At 47.4% G+C, this 18934-nt stretch overlaps 1 protein-coding gene across 3 annotated transcripts in view; it reads left to right on the top strand.

The window, feature by feature from the left end:
* SCRN1 (secernin 1) overlaps positions 1–18934 on the top strand; it is a 62824-nt gene that overhangs the window by 30861 nt on the left and 13029 nt on the right. For all 3 annotated transcript variants that reach the window (XM_030308166.1, XM_030308167.2, XM_030308168.2), the window contains exons 3-6: positions 5450–5631; positions 9793–9995; positions 13160–13354; positions 15845–16010. In XM_030308166.1, coding sequence (XP_030164026.1) covers positions 5450–5631; positions 9793–9995; positions 13160–13354; positions 15845–16010 — 746 coding nt within the window. The remainder of the gene's footprint in view (positions 1–5449; positions 5632–9792; positions 9996–13159; positions 13355–15844; positions 16011–18934) is intronic.

Genomic DNA, 18934 nt, shown 5'->3' with positions numbered 1-18934 from the left:
TATTATTATTATTATTATTATTATATAATAACCCTCTTCTCCATTTTCCCCCTTCCTTTAAAGTTTAAAGTCTTCATTGTTTCTTTCTCTCTTTTTTGAAGTTAGGTTTAATTTATTTATATTTTCCTCTTTATAAAGTTCTGTTTGGGTTCAGGACCCCCAGTGAGATTATACAACTTCCGCAGTTTGGGGCAGGCTTTTGGTAGATCACTTCCTTTTTTTCTTGCCCAATGAAAATACTTTCAAGAAGAATAGAAAATTACCCATTAATGATAGCTGGTAACATTGTTAGTAACATTGTCCAGATGGCAGCTATATTTGTGGTTCGTGGGATGTGTGTGTGTTTTGCGGGGGAGAGTGTCTGAATTTCATTTCCGAAGATTCCCTCTTACGGTGGGAAAGCACGAGTTATTCTGGAATCAAAGAGAGCTGAACAAAGCTCCATGTGGCCACCGGGGGGACTGGGTGCCGGTCTTCCTATCTGCTCTTTGTCCCCAGAGCAGGAGCCTCCAGCCTTGTGTAGAGCAGGCGCGTCCCCCTCACCTCAGGGGAGCGTGGCTTAGCAGGGAACTTCCTTCCACCAGTCCCCTGTCCCAAGCCTGTTTCCGACCCCAGGCCTTTGCATTTGCCCATTCTCAAAGATCTTACGTCCTCAAGGGAGTATAAGGCCCTGCTTCTAAAATGTGGCCGACACTCTGTTTGGTCATTATTTAGAGTCCTATGAACCTTAAGGGCACATTTTCAAAAAACGGGCCAAGTAGCCGGCAAGACACTGGGCTAAAGAAGATAAAAACAAACCCCAAGAACCTCAGTGATCATGAGCAGTGCTGCTTTAGAGTTGCAAATTTTCTAAACCTAAAAATATTCCTCCAAAGCGTCCCATTTTCCCTGCATCCCCCCCCCCCCCACCCTGGGAAGTCTGGCTGAGTCATCAGCTCATTTCAGAGTGCTTTTTCACTGGTGGTGCCAGGGCTGTGTTCACCATCTGAGTACAGTAGGAAAGCACAATGGTTGCATTTCATTAATTGAAACGTCTATTGTGTGAGTGTCTCTGTTCCCCTTTCACTGGGTGATATCCAGGAAGGGTGTGCACCGGAATGTGCAAGGGGTAGGCACCAGCGTGAAGCTGATTTTGCTTTTTCGTTTTTGACCCAATCACAGAAAATAATAAAGGGCTTGCCCTGCAGGGGAATTGTCTTTTGTCGCCGTCCCCAGGGCTTTGTCAGGCAAGGCTCATCTTTTCTATCCTCCAACCTGGCACGTGTCCCCTGGAGCCACCTGAAAGAGCGACAGGCTCAGTGCAGACACTACCTTTAAAACCTCAGTGATCAACAGCAGACAGTGCCGACATTTACAAGCCTGCCTCACCGTGCTCCCCGCTCCAGGCAGCCTTATACTGTTATGTGGCCTTGGCACCCAGAAGTCACACAGCTGACAGATTTGTTTTATGAGAGGCTGGTTGGGAGTGGCCGTGGGCAGCAAGACAATTTGCTCATCTCTCTCTCTCTCTCTGCAAACCTCTTAAGCGGCTTAATCACCGAAGCTGAGGCCAGAACCATCCCTGTAAAGATTGAGCTTTTGCGTGGTGAACGTGTTCTTTCCCCTTTTTGTGTTGGGTAGGAATTCTGGCTAGGAATTTTGACTTGAGGAGCGAAACTGCTTTTGTCACACTGAAAGAACATGTCAGGTGCATTTAGGATTTTTTTTTTTTTTTTTTTTTGGTGAGACCTTCCCTGCTGCCTGAGATCCCACTCCCGCTTACCGTCTGCCTCCTCAATAGTGATGTGGCCGTTGTGAAGATGAGTGAATTTTATTAAAAAAAAAAAGAAAAACGGTGACGGGGGCACCTGGGTGGCTCAGTCGGCTAAGCGTCTGAGTCTTGGTTTTGGCTCAGGCCATGAACTTGCGGTTTGTGAGTTCAAGCCCTGCGTCAGGCTCTGTGCTGACAGTGCAGAGCCTGCTTGGAATTCTCTCTCTCCCTCTCTTTCTGCCCCTCCCTGCTCTCTCTCTCTCTCTCAAAATAAATAAATAAACTTAAAAATAAAAAAGAAATGACTGCCTGCAGAGTTCATGTTCTAGATGGCTGACTTTACACAGTTTAGCTAATTATATCTTGTGTTAACGTTCCCTATTTACGAGGTTTGCTCCCAGATAAGGATTTTAGATAAGCAATCGTGACCATCCTCTTTGATCTGGGTGTGATTCGTCAGATTTCAAACACAATGGAGTGTGTGTGAATTGTAGCCACAGAAGGGTCCTTGTTAGGCCCAGGCTGCTGCAGTCCGTGACAGAGATGCCCTAAGGGTGTGTGTGTTACAGGCTCCGTAGGGCTTGGTGCACCCCCCCCCCCATCTCCATAACCCCTTTGCTCTGTAGCATATGAGGGGGATCTGTCTGGTGCATTGGCTTTCTGCCTGGTGTTTAGGAGGGGCCGATTCGGCCCATCTGGCTACTTGGGTATCTCTTTTCTTCCTCCTCCTTCCGAGTTTGGCTAAAAAGTGTCAAGTTGGCTGCAAATATTTTGAACTCCCACGAAGACCATATGGTCTTTTGGATTCAGTTTTCAACATTTTTATCAGTCAATACTTAACTGAGCTTTTGCAGTGCTGTTACTCAATGCCTTCGCAATAGCTTCTGTGAGTGGCACAGAGGGGGGAATGTTCCTGGCCCCGTCTCTGTCTCTCTTCCCTGGCTGTTACCTCTCTGTCAGGAGCATCTCGATATCTGGCCCGTTTTTTCAAGATCAACTCAAATGTCACTCATTTGATAAATCCTCTGGCCACTTAGATAATTTCCCTCTTTCTGTTGAACCTGTATTGTGTCCCTCTGTTCTTTGTTATTCACTTGTTCCTTCCTTCCTTCCTTCCTTCCTTCCTTCCTTCCTCCCTTCCTCCCTCCCTCCCTCCCTCCCTCCCTCCCTCCCTCCCTCCCTTGAAAAAAGATCTGTTGATGCCTAGTGTGTACCAGATTTGGGATATATCACTGAACTAAACCACAAATATATCTCCTTGTCCGTATGGAGCTTACCTTGTGGCTGGGGGAGATAACATACATAAACAGTATATGCAGTACATAAGCCAATTATACAGTATTTGGAAGGGGATAAATGGAATGGAATGTGGAAGAAAAAAGCAGGAATGGATTGCTCAGATGTACAAGGTTGAGGAGGGGGAAAGATGGATTACACATTAACTTGACAGGCCTCGGTGATACCTGCTGAGGTTGGCCTGGTGGTCATGGTAATTTGCATGTGTGCTTTCTCCTTGTTTCCCAACTGAAAGAACAGGGATTAGGCATCCTTCCTGATTTATCTGCAAACAGTGCTAAGCACAAAATGCCTTCTGTGTGGTTGGTGCTCTGTAAATAATTGGCGAAATGGAAACGAATGTGTAAAAACGAATTTGAGAACAGATAAATAAACCCATTCTTCTTTTTGCCCCCTTCTTGCCCGTAAAAATAACTTTATGATACATCTGCGCTTAAGAATCTTAAATTCCTGGGGCGCCTGGGTGGCTCAGTCGGTTAAGCAACTGACTTCGGCTCAGGTCATGATCTCGCGGTCCGTGGGTTCGAGCCCCGCGTCAGGTTCTGTGCTGACAGCTCGGAGCCTGGAGCCTGCTTCGGATTCTGCATCTTCCTCTCTCTGTTCCTCCCCTGCTCGTTCTCTGTCTCTCAAAAATGAACGTTAAAAAAAAAATGTTTTTTTTAAAGAATCTTAAATTCCTTCCATATTTACTCATTCTTTTCAAGACGGAATTTATCACTGGAACTGACTCAGTGTACACAGAGGGGTTTGGAAAACGTTGGTCGATGCCTGAACTGCTTTTTACTTGAAGAATACAATTTTAAGATATAAACTGCTATCACATTTAGAGGAGCACAGAGGACCGTAGTTTGTTCATGGCTCTGGCTAGGTTTTTGCTGTAAAAGAAGCGTTTTTCAAAGTAAACAACGTTCAGGAACTAGGGAAAACATTTCAAGAGTGCATTTCATTATCAATTTGCCGTGAAAAACTCAAGAGCCTCTTGACAGCCTCTGGATTTAATTAGCTTTCAGTCTTACCAGGATTTATCCAGTGAAATAACATCATCCCAGTGCAGAGCAGCACCTTCCATGGATTATGAAGATACATATGTCACCTGACCAATGAGTGTGCATGCTGCCCGCGTTTTAGCTCTTACCCGAGGCTTAGACGTTATGGAAAATCAATGCAGAGTAACGTCCCGGGCTGTGTTCAGTCGATACAACTGGGTCGCGAGTCAGAAAAAGATCCGAGGCCACAGTTGAGCCGATGCTTTCAGTGCCCAATTTAAAATGTAAATGGTTGCTGCAGGTGACGAATTTCTCCCTTGAGAGCCAAATAGCGCTGTGCAGCTTAGAGCCCTGGATTCCATGCCAGAGTCAGCAGGCGCCTTATGGGCCACCCAGGTTAACGTCTTTCTCATTTCTCCAAGGGAGCTGTCTGTGCCGTGGGCCCATCGTGGGGCCCACACTAAGCGTAGGCTTAGTGTGAGAATCAGATGGGACAGACAGGGAGGCACAGTGTATAAGAGAGCATTTAATGCATTAGTTAAACGTAAAGTTTTATCATCACGTTCCCTTTTCTACCACTAGAGCAAACGTGAAGGTTATGAAACTAGGTTCCAGGGAGCCCTAGGGATCATTGCCAGGAGCATAGGGACCCCCCCGGCCCCACCCCCATCTTCATCAGGCAACACATTTTCCTTTAATCTGCTTTCTATGTTAGGCCTCTGAGTAAAGTTTCTTCTATAGTAAGGTTCAATAACTTTAAAGAAGTTTGAAAGCCACTGATCTGGAAGGAATTTTGCAGATGAGAATAAATGGTTATGTTTGTGTGAAATGCTTGTGCCCTGAAGCATCTGTGCCTGCTGAAATGACCAGACAGTGTATTCAGGGCACAGATGGGCTGCATACCTGGTTCAAGAAGCTGATTGCTGGGGCGCGTGGGTGGCTCGGTCAGTTAAGCGTCCGACTTCGGCTCAGGTCATGATCTCACGGTCCGTGAGTTCGAGCCCCGCGTCGGGCTCTGTGCTGACAGCTCAGAGCCTGGAGCCTGTTTCAGATTCTGTGTCTCCCTGTCTTTCTGCTCCTCCCCTGTTCATGCTCTGTCTCTCTCTGTCTCAAAAATAAATAAACATTAAAAAAAAATTAAAAAAAAAAAGAAGCTGATTGCTATAAATGCGAGAGCACTGTGGATAAACTGGGCTTGAACCGGAGACTGAAACCTGATTGGCACAACTGCACCTCACTCTAGAGACCTCTGAGCTTGCGTTGAGACCTGGGGTATCTTTTAAGTCTTGTGTTCCCAAGGCCTTTCATTTTCTGGCTCTGTTTGCAACTGATGTAGTGGTTCCGCTTAAGTACCAAGATGGAAACTGAGTGGCTCCTGACAGGTGATGGTCCTTTCTTTCCTGTCTTTGTTTTCTAGTGCACGTACATTTCAATCGACCAAGTTCCCAGGACCCATGCTATTGTGCTAAGCAGACCTGCCTGGCTTTGGGGGGCAGAAATGGGAGCCAATGAGCATGGAGTGTGCATAGCCAATGAAGCCATCAATGCCAGAGAACCAGCAGCTGAGACCGAAGCCTTATTGGGAATGGATCTGGTCAGGTACCACACAGTCATTCTTTGAAACAACCGCTCAGAACAGGTGGGGGAATGGGAACGGGATTTATTTCCCTCCAAACCTCATATTTTTGTAACACGGTCCTCCCAAAGGAGACATGTGTCTTTTGATAAGTTTGAGGTGATAGGAAAAAACAAAAAAGGTGGATTACAGTGGAATATTATTAAGCAATAAAAAATAACCGAGTGCTTACACATGCTTCAACATGGTGGGTTTTGAAAACATGGTGCTAGGGGCGCCTGGGTGGCTCAGTCGGTGGAGCGACCGACTTCGGCTCAGGTCATGATCTCACGGTTTGTGAGTTCGAGCCCCGCGTCGGGCTCTGTGCTGACAGCTCAGAGCCTGGAGCCTGCTTCGGATTCTGTGTCTCCCTCTCTCTCTGCCCCTCCCCCACTCATGCTCTGTCTCTCTCTGTCTCAGAAATAAATAAATATTAAAAAAAGAAAGAAAGAAAGAAAGAAAGAAAACATCGTGCTAAGTAACAAAGCCAGACAGCGAGGTCGCATGTTGTGTGATTGCATTTACATGAAATGTCCAGAACAGGCAAATCCATAGTAGCAGAAAATAGATTAGTGATTGCCTGTGGCGGGGGTGGGAAAATGGGGAGTGATTCCTTATGGATATGGGGCTTCTTTTTGGGGTGTTGAAAATGTCCCAATTAGGTTGTGGTGGTAGATGTGTGAATGTACTAAAAATCACCGAACGGTGTATTTTAAGTGGGTGGTTCATGGTTTGAAATGTAGCTAAAATATACGAAAGAGGGAAGGCTACATATAAAATACATAACATATCAAGGAAGAAAGAAGAGATATATGCCCCTCCTGTCCTTCTTCATCTCACTTGTCCTCTTCCCTTTTCCTTCTCTACCGGCCACTACATAACAGGAGGCAGCAGGCGCGTTGTGGGCTCGGTGGGATGGGGGCCTCTCCTTGGTCACCACAATGCCGTGAGCACTGGGACTTGTGTGCCTGGCCTGCGGTGGCTGATCAATGACCGAGTTTGGAGTGAACCACCAAAGGCGAGGGTGGGTGGGACCGAAACGACACTGCGAACTGGCTTTCTTTTTTTCGGAGATCGTGAAATGCAACAGACTCATGGCCTCGTTGAAAGAATATTGGGCTGGGAGCCAGGGACCTTGGTTTTCCGTGTGAGTTCACCCAAGTTACAGCACCCCTCGGGGCCACAGTCTCCGCATTTATTCGAGGGGAGGCCTTAGATCGGATGACCTCTAAAGAACCTCCCAGAGCCAACATCTTACACCAAGCAATCGCGGTTTTGACGCTTTGTAGGACTTGCAGGGAGAAAGTGTGTATTTACACAGAGACCTCTGTGGTCCGTAGCTTCCGCCAACCGATGGATAGGTCTATTGACCTTCCAGGAATGGGCACAGTGGGCTTGACATACCTGCGTGAAAGTCATGGGCTGCAAGTAGGGATCCTTACAAGTAGTTTTCATAAAACAAGAATTTGAACTTGGGTGCATCTGACTCCAAGATCCAGAAAAACGTGGACCGAGCTCATATGTTCAAAGGATCTGAACTGCACTGAAGGTAGATGTCAGAGTGAGACTCTAACCTTGGCCCAGCTAATTCCATCCCTTTTCCTGCCCCGGTCATGCCCATAGTGAGGTGACGCAGCCAAAGGGAAAGTAGACATGGGACCAGGAAGATGCTGTTCTCATTTGGAGTCGTGTGAATTTGCCCCATCTATGGGGCCAGAGCACTGTGAAAGGCTTTGGAACGGGTCTCTTGATATCGGGTAACTTGTGGCCCTAGACTACTGTGGCCCGGGTGCACCTGTCCCCTCAGTCTTCCTGTTGTTTGCGTCCCGATACAGTGGAGCAGGCTGTCCTGTCCTTGGCCCATGGCACAGAGGCTGCCAGGTGTATCGTTTTCCTTGGTCCTGGCACAGAGGGTAGGAGGGTCTGATCAGAGTGGTGTCTGTGGATGAGTGCTGAGGTCCCGCTGCCGACGCCATACGCAGAGGGCACTAAGGAACCTCCCGGAGCCAAGGTTCTTGGCTTGTGGGAGGGCAAGTGCGCGTACTGGCGCCTCAGTGTGGAATGCAGCGGGCAGAACGGCAGGAGAATGAGCTAGAAGCTGCAAAAGAGAAGTCACGGCTTCCAAAGGTGGTGTGCCCCTGGCTAGGTATTCCCACGCTCCTAGCACGTGTTTGCCTGGGCAGATTGGAGCCCTGTGAAGGCCCCGGGACAAGGCTTCTGCCTGGAATGCATGCATGAGGCAATGTGACCAGAGGCTGCTAGGCATCTGTGAAAGGAAGAAGGGGGCCCTCCTCGGGGCACAGCTCGGGCAGATCAGAGAGGTGCTCATATCGCATGCTTGTTTCCTCTGGATCCTCAAGAGCAGATGAGTGCTTGCTTCTGTCGGTCCTCTTTGGAGAAGATGACACCCACCAACAGGAAAGTCTGCTTAAGCCAACCATCTCCTAAGTTTATTTTGTATCACTCTGCTAAGGTCTTAGGGTTCAGCTTTGCAAATCAGTGCCTTTTCACCAAGTCTTCCTAAATAAGCTAAAATTGAGAAATACCCAATAAATGGATGTATAATTATCTGACTACGAAGATAAGCCTGTCGCGAGAGCAAGTCTGTCGGGGCGCCTGGGTGGCTCAGTCAGTGAAGCGACCGACTCTTGATTTTGGCTCAGGTCAGGATGTCAGGGTTTCGCGAGTTCAAGCCCCACGTCGGGCTCTGCGCTGACGGCCTGGATTCTCCCTCTCTCTCTGCCCCTCCCCTGTTTGCATTCTCCCTGCCTCTCCAAAATAAATACGTAAACTTAAAAAAAAATAGAGAGAGAGAGAGAAATAAGTCTGTAGCATTATCTTTTCCTCTCCCTGGCAGGACAGTGGAGGTTCCTTCAGCAAGAATCAGGCTGGGTGAGTTTTAGAGACGATTGTTCGCATGATGAAAATTCCCACAGAGCTGGCTTATGCTGCTATCTTAACGGGCACCGTCGTCTCTGTTCTAAGGCGCTTGTGTTCCTGCCGCTAGAATTATGATTGGAAGCAAGAGATGAGTCAGTGGACATTTACTGAGTACATTTCAAGTGCCATCCTCTCTCACATCAGCCCGAGAGGGGCGTAGTCCCGTTTTGACATTACAAATGAGAAAATCACGTTCCCGAAAGGTTATGTTACTTAAGGTCACACTGCCAGTGGGTGGCACACATAGAATTGGGAGCCAGGTCCCTGTATCTCTGAGCCATTGTTTTGCGGCCACAGCGTGCTGCCTCTCAGACCTACTGACCCCCTTGGTCCTGGGCAGTTGTGTTTGTATTTTCACAGTCAGTATGTCGTACACCTGTCTTCATAGAGCCCAGGGATTAGGTACCTGTTTTATAGGTGACATAACGCGGAGTTCAGACATATTATGGGACTTGCCCGAGGTCATGCAGAGGGCCGTATCTGTGCCCTCTGTAGGGGGCCGATTACTTGGAAGGGCTGGGAGCAGACTGCTGTTTCGTTTCAGAAGAAATAGGTACTTTTTGATAAGTGACGCTCTAAGCCACGCCAGGAGAGGCAGGCTGATAGGTAGGAGGAGAGATACGCAGAAAAGGATGGATCACGTCCTACCAGGCACCCATTCCCTGTGAGATGACGGAGTAAAACCTATGTACCGAGGACAAGGGCTGGCAATGGAACCCTTTGTTACCAACCAAAATGCCTGGTGTAGAGTAACAGAGATCAAGGCTGCCCTGCGCACAGGTGTCCTTTTGCCCGGAGGCAGGAAGGAGAATAAGTCACAGAAAGGGGGTCTTGACACGGCTAGAGCTGAGCTGGCCGGCATCATGGGAGTCAGAGTCAGAAAAGAAACAGAGCGTTGGCTGAGCTGCCTTTCACGAGGGAGAAGCCACTGGGTTCCTGAGTCTTCTGTTTGTGTGTGTGTGTGTGTGTGGGGGGGAGATGGGGGGTGCCCAAAGACAGAAAACACCCCCACGATTTGGAACCGAATGCGTGAGAGACACATTCTGAGCTCAAGTGCCGTGAATCTGCGGATCGGCCTGCGTATTTCATACGTTTACACGTGACGGCGTGCTTCATAACTCAGCTGCACCCCAGGCTTTGGTTACTGTGGGGAGAACCACAGCGTACGAAAGGACTGAGGGAGACTTCCGGTCTTCTTACTTCAGGCTTGGTTTGGAAAGAGGGACAACAGCCAAAGAAGCCTTGGATGTCATCGTCGCCTTGTTGGAGGAACACGGACAGGGTGGCAATTATTACGAAGATGCACATGCCTGCCACAGCTTCCAAAGCGCGTATCTGATTGTGGATCGTGAGGAAGCCTGGGTGTTGGAGACCGTGGGGAAGTACTGGGCTGCTGAGCAGATCACAGGTGAGCAGTGTGGACGGGCGGGGGGCGGGGGGGGGGGTGGTGCTTAGAGGGCAAGAGAGGCTCAGGCGGATGCTGCCTGGACGCGTAGGAGTCACCCTGGTGCGGCAGACCCCCTCTGTGCCGTATCCTCACTTCTGGGCTCTGCTTCTAGAAAGAACCTGGGCTGCAGAGGTGTCAACACTTGGGAGACACGCTCGTGACATTTCTTATTTTCCGCTTGCTTTCTGGGCAGGACCCGGCTGTGGCTACCGGCCGTTTTGTGACCCAAATGGTTACTCTGTGACTTGGCCAAAGGAATGGTGATTATCCCATTCCATTTAGTGAGTGAACCCCTACAACAGGGAGCTGCCCCTCATCACCCGTAGCCCTGTGGCTCCTCACACTTGGAATGTTCCTCGAAAAGAGGCGTTCGGATCTGTGTGAGGACCGTGGACTGCCTCTGGGACAAGCTCATTTCTCTGTGAGACAGTGTTTCTAGAAGAGCACAGGCCTAGGGGATCCATTTGGAAAGATCTTGTGCCCACACAGTTGTGGCTCTGTGCTCCCTGCAGCACTTTGTTCTGAGACAGTTCCGAAGAAGGAGATGTTAGAGGGGGTTGTGGTTGTCCTGTCTCATCACTTGGCAGCCTCATATTGGAGACAGGATGAGGTCCCAGCATGGGTTAAAGGGTTTCCGAGAGGACGAAGGAATTCTAGGAGAGAATCGGCCAGTGAAGCCCCCCTGACGCTCCTCAGGACTGGATGACAAGTACCTAGACCGTGTGCCGCCATTTCTCCCCTCCTGTGCTCACGGCACACGCTGCTAGTGGATCGCCACCCTCTTCTCGTGTTGAACCTAAACTTGGGCTTCAGTTTCTCAACTGAATTTGTCAGGAAGTCTCTTCCAGTTCCTCAGAATTGATGATAGGGATGAAACCTGTTTTCCAGACCTACCTAAGGGGTGATTGGAACCAAAGCTGATCTGAGTTAGAAGCAGAAGATCTACTGCGATAGTTGAGAGTCAAGGTCTTCTGTGGCCTGAGTCAGTGCAGTGATGAGGGTTTCTGTGGACGAGGGGTGTGTTGGATGCTCTACGTGGCTGGCTTGCGGCGCTTGCCTGGAGGAGGGTGGCTTCTTCGCATTCTCACAAGGGCACCGAATGGGCTGGTGGCACCCTTGCAACAGTCTCAGAGAGTTTCTTCACCCCCACGTGCCCAGCATATACCTCCTGGTGCCTGTGCCCCATCCCTATGGCACTTACAGAACTGAGACAGCCGGTGTGGCTGCTGGATCACTGAGCCTGCTGCAGCGCAAGAACTTTAAACTTTTTTATCAAAAAAGTTCTAAGCTGAAGCCTTACTCTCCAGTGTTTCTGGCAGGAGGGCTAGTGGTCCATGCTGAAAAAGCAGTCATATATTGCTTTTAAATAGAACTTAAAACTTTTTGATCTAGACCTGCATTTCAGAAGCTCAGTTTCTCTTCAAGATGCAGCTTAAAAAACCCATCTCCTCAAAATGCGTGCTTTCACTAAACATTGAAATAAAAGCTCAGCCATTCATTCCTTGGACTCATTGATCTCATGCCCTCTGATCCCAGCAGCAGTGTGATTGCAATAGGACTTGATGAAACTAGGCCCTGAATGCTAACATTCTTGGGAGCAAACATATATTATTTTTAATGTTTATTTCCGTACTTTTGAGAGAAAGAGAGAGACAGCGAGTTGCGGGGGGTGGGGTGGGGAGTGGAGAGAGGGAGAGAGAGAATCCCAAGAATCTGTGCACAGTCAGCACAGAGCTTGACTCAGAGCTTGATCATGAAGCATGAGATCATGACCTGAGCCGAAATCAAGAGTCGGACACTTAACCTACTGAGCCGCCTGCGCGCCCCGAAAGCAAACATACATTATAAATCAGCCCTTTAGGAAAATAATACCTGTGGCGTTGCTCACAGGATTTTTGTGGATAGCTTAGCATGAAGAATGCCAAAAGCCCCTTTTTAGGCCAAAGCTCCTTTTTATTTTTATTTTTTTTAAGTAGTTTTATTCTTGTGTTGTCCTCTGAAAAGATGAGCGGCAGAAGGCCAATGCCCATCAGCTAGGAATACTTATTTTGGAAGAACAAATCAGTGGAGCAGAACATACTGGAAGAACCCTATCCAGCACTGACCTTGTCTCTAGAAACTGGTTTTTAGGCAGTAACGGCTTGCAGCTTGTGGTTTGATCTCTCTCTCTACTTCATTCTCCCAAGAATTTTTAAAAGATCAGCACGCTCTCTGGAAGCAGCAAGTACGGATGGCCTCTTTTGAGCTACAACTCATAACTTCTTAGTGTTCTAGACAGCATCTTGAAGAATGAAGTCATCCTCAGTGTATTTGCAGCTGAGGCTTTGGAAGAAGCCACAGGAAGCCTGCCAGCCGATAGGGGAGTTTCATCAAGCTGGAGTGCACTCAGCATTCATGCGCTCCCGACTCTAGACTCTTTTAGCTGCACTTATATTTTTATGAGAAAAAAATTCCCATAGAATTTCTGCACTCATATACACGTACACGCATGGACACACACACACACACACACACACACGCTCATACTGATATCCTCAGAGACATATATTCGCAGGTACATTCCATTCTTTTAAAACAATTCATTATCAGTACCACTGTGTTTTTCTAAATGTTGGGACCTGAAAAAAAAAAAAGTTGAATGAAGAGGTGCCATCTTTGTATTTTCCAAAAGTGATGTTACTTGGGCAGAGGGTGGAGGCATAAAGTGTTCCTTCAAGTGGAGGAAGCCTAAATTGGGGAAGAAGCAGGGCTATAGTTGTGATGTTCGTAAGTCTTGTAAGTCGCGTCATGTCTCTTTCAAGAAACCTTTCATTTTTCCTATGGTTAATAGATGCCTGGGGTTTATTTAGCCCTAATGAGAGCTGCACAGGTTTCCTTCTGAGTGTGAGTTTTAGATCCAGCGACCATTGCTCCTTTAAAATGTGGTAGTGCCCGGTCAGGACTGGTCAAACCTACTGGGAGGTCTTCTTACAAGAGGACCAAGGATTGTGTTTCTCTCTTCAAAATAGAATCATTTCCTCTCTCTAAAGTCGAATTGCAGAGAAAGGATTCGCTGTAAATTTCCATTTCTTGATTAAGTCCTTCTAAGTATCTTTCCAGCTAACCGGACTTTGCACTCTCTACAGAGGGAGTGAAGTGTATTTGCAATCAGCTTTCGCTCACCACTAAGATAGACGCGCAGCATCCTGAGCTCAGGAGTTATGCTCAGAGTCAAGGCTGGTGGACGGGAGAGGACGAGTTCAATTTTTCCGAAGTTTTTTCTCCAGCTGATGACCACCTAGACTGCTGTGCAGGCAAAGACAGCTTAGAAAAGAAAGAAGGTGAGTTAGTATATCCCTTATGATTCTCCCTCTCATACCTGTTGTCTTGCAGCTGTGTTTCAGAGAACTTGTCTGAACTTCGGGGGGTGAGCAAGGAGGTGGAAATGAGAACGGACCTTGTACATAGAGACGAACTTGTGTTGATGTCCCTGATGTGCAGGCAGGATGACGTATATCTATTGTTACAGGATGCTTCCTCATCCACGAGGGTTTTTCCTCCTTCTGATTCAAGTCATTGTACTCGTCTTCGTGACAACTTCTGTAGCCTTCCTTCTACCTCAGCGTTTGTGTATTTCACTCATTGCCTTGTCTTCCTGTATTTTCCTTTCTCAGTGGCCTGCTGAGCCTGGAGGGCAGGGCACTGTCTTTCACTCATGCTGGGATCCCCTCATGGTGTCCATTATAGTCTTTTGCTCCGTGAACATTTGTTGAGTTGGAGCTGTTGTTCTGAATTCTCTTCCCGAACCCTCTATCTCGCACCTAGCTGTTGACTTAATCAGAATCCATGTTGAGGCAAATGTGGTGACTGGATAGCTTATTACTTCCGTGCCCGAGCGGAAACCCTTCCAAGTAAACCACTGAGGCCACATTTTATAGTTGCCAGTGATACATGCGTTTTGTAAGTTAGACCTGTGATCATTCAGAACAGGGGTCAACAGACTGGGACCTGCTGGCAATCCCCTATTTTGCAAATAAAATTTTACTGGAACACAGCCGTGCGCATTTATCTAGGTGCTGGTTATGACTGCTTCCATGCCATATTGGCACAGTTGCAGAGTTGCGACAGGTAGGTTACAGCAAGGTGGTGGGGCCCATAAGCCTGAAATATTTACTGTCTGGTTCTTTAAGAAAAAGTTTGCCGATGCTTAACGTAGAAGAAGACGTCACATTTGCTGTAGAACTTAATGTATTAAGGGTAGGAAGGTAGGACAGTGATCCATTTTAAAATGGGAACTTCATGGGGCGCCTGGGTGGCTCAGTCGGTTAAGCATCCGACTTCAGCTCAGGTCACGATCTCGTGGTCCATGAGTTCGAGCCCCGCGTCGGGCTCTGGGCTGATGGCTCAGAGCCTGGAGCCTGCTTCCAATTCTGTGTCTCCCTCTCTCTCTGCCCCTCCCCCGTTCATGCTCTGTCTCTCTCTGTCTCAAAAATAAATAAACATTAAAAAAAAATTTTTTTTTAAATAAAAAATAAAATGGGAACTTCAAAAAAAACTCCAAAAGTTAAAAAAAAAAAAACAAACCCAGCTTGATAAAAGTATATAATACCATGTATGAAGCAGTCTTGCCAGAACATCAAATCTAAATCTGATGAAGCCTCTGGACCTAGCTACTGGTTTTCAGGAAATGCAGAAGATGGGAGGACATACTAAGTAACACCAGGGGCTGCTGTCTGCAAAGTGCAGACTGTGGGAAACTCTATAGGAGAAATGGCCCCACAAATAAAATGCAAGGGGATAAAGTGAGAGGCAGAGGTCAAAAGAGATTTCGGCTGTTATTAACCGACTGGGTCCTGATTTAAATCAATAAACTCATTCGTAAGACAATGAAAAATGTTTAACACCGGGTAGTTGAAGAAATCAAGGCTTTATTAATCCTTTTAGGTATGGCATATTACAATTGGAAATGTACAAAGAGGACGTGAGTTGTGTTAGTGAAGTTTAAGGCACCTCTTCTTTGTGTGACGCTTTGATTCCATCTCTGTGAACATAGACGGAAAGAATAGTGTTTTAACGAATCGTGATCAGGGGGAGAAAACGTAAAACCGGGGTCCTTTGTAGCCAAGGAGTTGTTTACGCATTTATCTGAAGTCAGAGCCAGTACTCAAAATGGCTGTGAATGTTCTGCATATTTCTGTGTGTCTCTTTCCCACTGCAGAGAGGTCATTCTCCAAATACAGTGCTGACTGTAACCAGCAAGTGTGTATGAGAGAACTTGCTTAGTGGATTGTGCATAGATTGCACATATTTTCCTATGGATATCGTTGTATTGCATACTGTACTGGTTGAGAAATTGCTAAGTGCTACTTAGCGCAAAGAGGCTCCAAAATAATATGGCTTCAAGAAAATGGAAGCTTATTTTTCTCCCGTGTTTATGGTCTAGATGTATATGGCCAGTCCAGGGCTGGTGGGTTACCCGGCACCAGAGGACAGCCATACGCGATGTTTGACTTCCACCTGTGGTCCGACTTGCGGGCATGTCCTGGGCGGCAGAAAGAGGGGCAAACAAAGTGAAGGGCGAACCATCCCTTGTATGGAGGTGACGAGGAAGTTGCACGTAGCATTTCTTCTCCCACTGGTCAGGATTTATCATGTGACCCCGCCCGAGGCACAAGGGAAGCTGGGAAATATAGTCTGTAGCTGGGCAGTTATAGTCCAGGGTTCTGTAACTAAGAAGAAAAGGAAAAAATGGATTTTGGTTCACAACTTGCCACTATTAAAGCTTCTCTCTCTCTCTCTTTCTCTCTCTCTTTTTTTTTTTTTCTTTACAGAAAGCATCACTGTGCAGACTATGATTGACATCTTACGGGACAAAGCCGGTGGAGTCTGTATAGATTCCGAGTCCTTCCTCACCACAGCCAGTGTAGTGTCCGTTCTGCCTCAGAATAGAAGCTCGCCGTGCATTCACTACTTCACTGGGACCCCAGATCCTTCCAGGTTTGTTTGAGACACAGTCGTGCTGGCAGGAAGTATGCGCTCCTCGAAAGCTCATCCAACGCGCCCGCGCTGCGTCCCTGTACCTCTCTTTTCTATAGCCGAGTCACATTTTTCAGTCGGCCCCAACGTGGCCAATGCAGCACAAAGAGCTTTGACAAAGGGGAGTTCTTGGCTGGAGTCATATCATTTTTATGACATCCGTGGAATCAAATTGGTTTAAATTCAACCGATATTTATTGAGTTGATATCATGGGTCAGGCGTTGTGCAAACATGCATGAGGGATGCAAACATATATGAGGGATGCAAACATACATAACACACAGTGAGACAGATGCAGGAATGCCCAAGATTGATCAAAACAATCAGTTCCTGTAAGTTAGAGGACCAAATAGCCCGGAGGCACTGCAGATTGAGGCAACGTCAAGGACACTGACCACTTCTTTTTTTTATTTTTTTATTTTTTTTTAATGTTTTATTTCTTTTTGAGACAGAGAGAGACAGAGCGTGATCAGGGGAGGGGCAGAGAGAGAGGGAGACACGGAATCCGAAGCAGGCTCCAGGCTCCGAGCTGTCAACACAGAGCCCAACGCGGGGCTCGAACTCGTGAACCGCGAGGTCATGACCTGAGCCAAAGTCGGACGCTTAACCGACTGAGCCACCAGGCGCCTCTGGGCACCGACCACTTTGTAAGACATTGTGTTTTAGGGAGTTGCTTTCTGCCTACGTTCAGCAAAGGCATTATACTGCCCAGTGTTTAAGAACACAGCCTCTAGAATCACCTGTCAGGATTTTGAGTTCCATCTCTCTCACTGAGTGGCTGGTAAGTTACTTAACCTCTGTAAGCTTCAGTGTGCTGTACAGACCGGGGGTCCTGGGGATAATGTCAGCTCCTACTTCGTATGCTTGTTGGGAGGATTAAATGAGATAATCCAAGTAAATAGACAGTAGGCTTAACTTTTATTAAGACTATCTCTGATTTGCCAGGCAGACAGCAGCCCCACTCCCTGGTAACGTTCGGTCATATACACTGCAAGTCATGGCATCAGTGGCTTAGACACAGCTTTCCAGTGGTTTCTAATTCAGTTCATTATCAGAAGCACTTGGGGGAGCTTTTGAAAAATACACGTGCCTTGACCCAAACCTGTTGTATCAGAATCTTGAAGGTGGGCTTAGGAATGTGTCAGGTTAAGACTGACCCTCAGCCTGGAAAACCATGAAGATGTCCTATTCTGATAGTTTCAGTGGTATTTTTTAGGGGTTCTCTTGGCTGAAAACACTCATCATTGTTTGTATATCGGGTGTCAGATCTTTGACTGCTATCAGGAAATCTGCAGCTGTTCAATTTCATTCCCTTTTCGGCTAAACATATTTATTCTCCTCTTACTGTTTCAGGAATAGAAGACAATGATGGTGTCTAGCTAGGGATGGTTTCTTAGATGACTCAGGGGAAAAGCCGAGTACCTCTCTTGACCTGTCGGACTTACTTTTAAACTACTGCCAATATCAGTAGATCCTTCTAGCAGGACCTGACTATTAAATTCAGTATAAGCTATTCCTAGTTTTTCGTCCACTCATGTATTCATTCAACAAGCATGTATGAAGCATCTACTGTATACCAGATATCATGCTTATTGGGTATTAGGGATGAAGTGTATGCAAGGTAACAGGTGGCTTGGAGGAGATGATGAAGGAGCACGCTTCACTGAGGAAGGATCTCTTGAGCGCCGGGCATTGTGGGAAGAGGAAGAGTTTGTTAGGAATGAAAAGCAGGAATGACATTTTGGGTAGAGAGACAGCATGGACACATGCAGAGAGCCATGAAACGGTACCCTGTTGTAGATTATGTTTCCATCTCTCCTCTCCCCGCCACCCCCCACCCCCCACTCCTCCAGTAGACAAGCCTGGCCACCCTCTCATGGCCTCCCACAGTGAACCTCCTCTCCATGGTATTCCAGTCGACCTCCCGGGGTGCGCTCCTGGTTGACCCCGGCTGCTTCCTTTTGACCTTATCTCAAAGCTCTGGATGCTTGGTCTCATGGGTGGCCCTGCTCCCGCCCTCTTGTCCGTCCACCAGCTCTGGGGCGCGTCCTTCCTCTCCCTGTTGTCTGGACCTCCCTTCATGGACTCCGACTTAGCTTGCCCCGAACACTGGTGGCTCAGCTGCCTCTTGGGAGCGCTCTGTGCCGCACCACAGGGGTACACGTGGGCACTTAGAGCCCTTCTGTAGAGTGACTAGAATGCCCTGCCGTGTTCTTTAGCGGGCAGGAGCCTTTGAAGGAGTGGGTTGAGCTGAGGAAGGCCTGAAGTACCCGCCTTGCTCTTCATGTCTCAGGCACCGGCCCCCGCTGCGCTTAGAAGACAGGGCTGTGTGAGGCCAGAACACTAACACAAAGGAATGCCATTTCCTAGACTGAAGTACATGGCCCAGTACGGTTCTAAAAATGGGCTGGGAAATAGCCTGCTTATATTTAATCTGGAAGATTTCAAGTAATTTTAAAAGAAAGTTATTCATGGTTAAATTAATTGAAAAGAGCTTGAAGAAGATTAAGGCATTCATTTTTTATCTTTCAGGGCTGAGGGAGCTGCGTTTCCTACTGTGACTGTTCGAACTGTCACAGAATCTTTTCTCCTATTCACCATTTCAGTGTTTCTCTGTAATTGGGCATGTTTAACATTTTCTATTTTGTCAGCAGGAAGCATAATTACCTCCTCTTGGGTTTTTAGGTAGTAAATGGGGGAGATTTTAGCTGGCTTCTGCTGACGCTGGGAACAGTAGAGAGATGTTTTCAGGAAATCATTTCAAAGCAGGGGGCTCGCGAAAGATTATGATTTAAGAGCGGGACCGTGTTCTTTATCCCTCCCGATTAATGTTCGGAACCAAAGGACACCATCTGACTGTTGCTCAGTCTGCTTCGACACGTCT

This window comes from Lynx canadensis, chromosome A2 (genome assembly GCF_007474595.2).
Source record: "Lynx canadensis isolate LIC74 chromosome A2, mLynCan4.pri.v2, whole genome shotgun sequence".
NCBI classification, from domain to species: Eukaryota; Metazoa; Chordata; class Mammalia; order Carnivora; family Felidae; genus Lynx; species Lynx canadensis.
The sequence above is the reverse complement of the archived record's forward strand: the minus strand, read 5'-3'. Positions and strand labels throughout refer to the sequence as shown.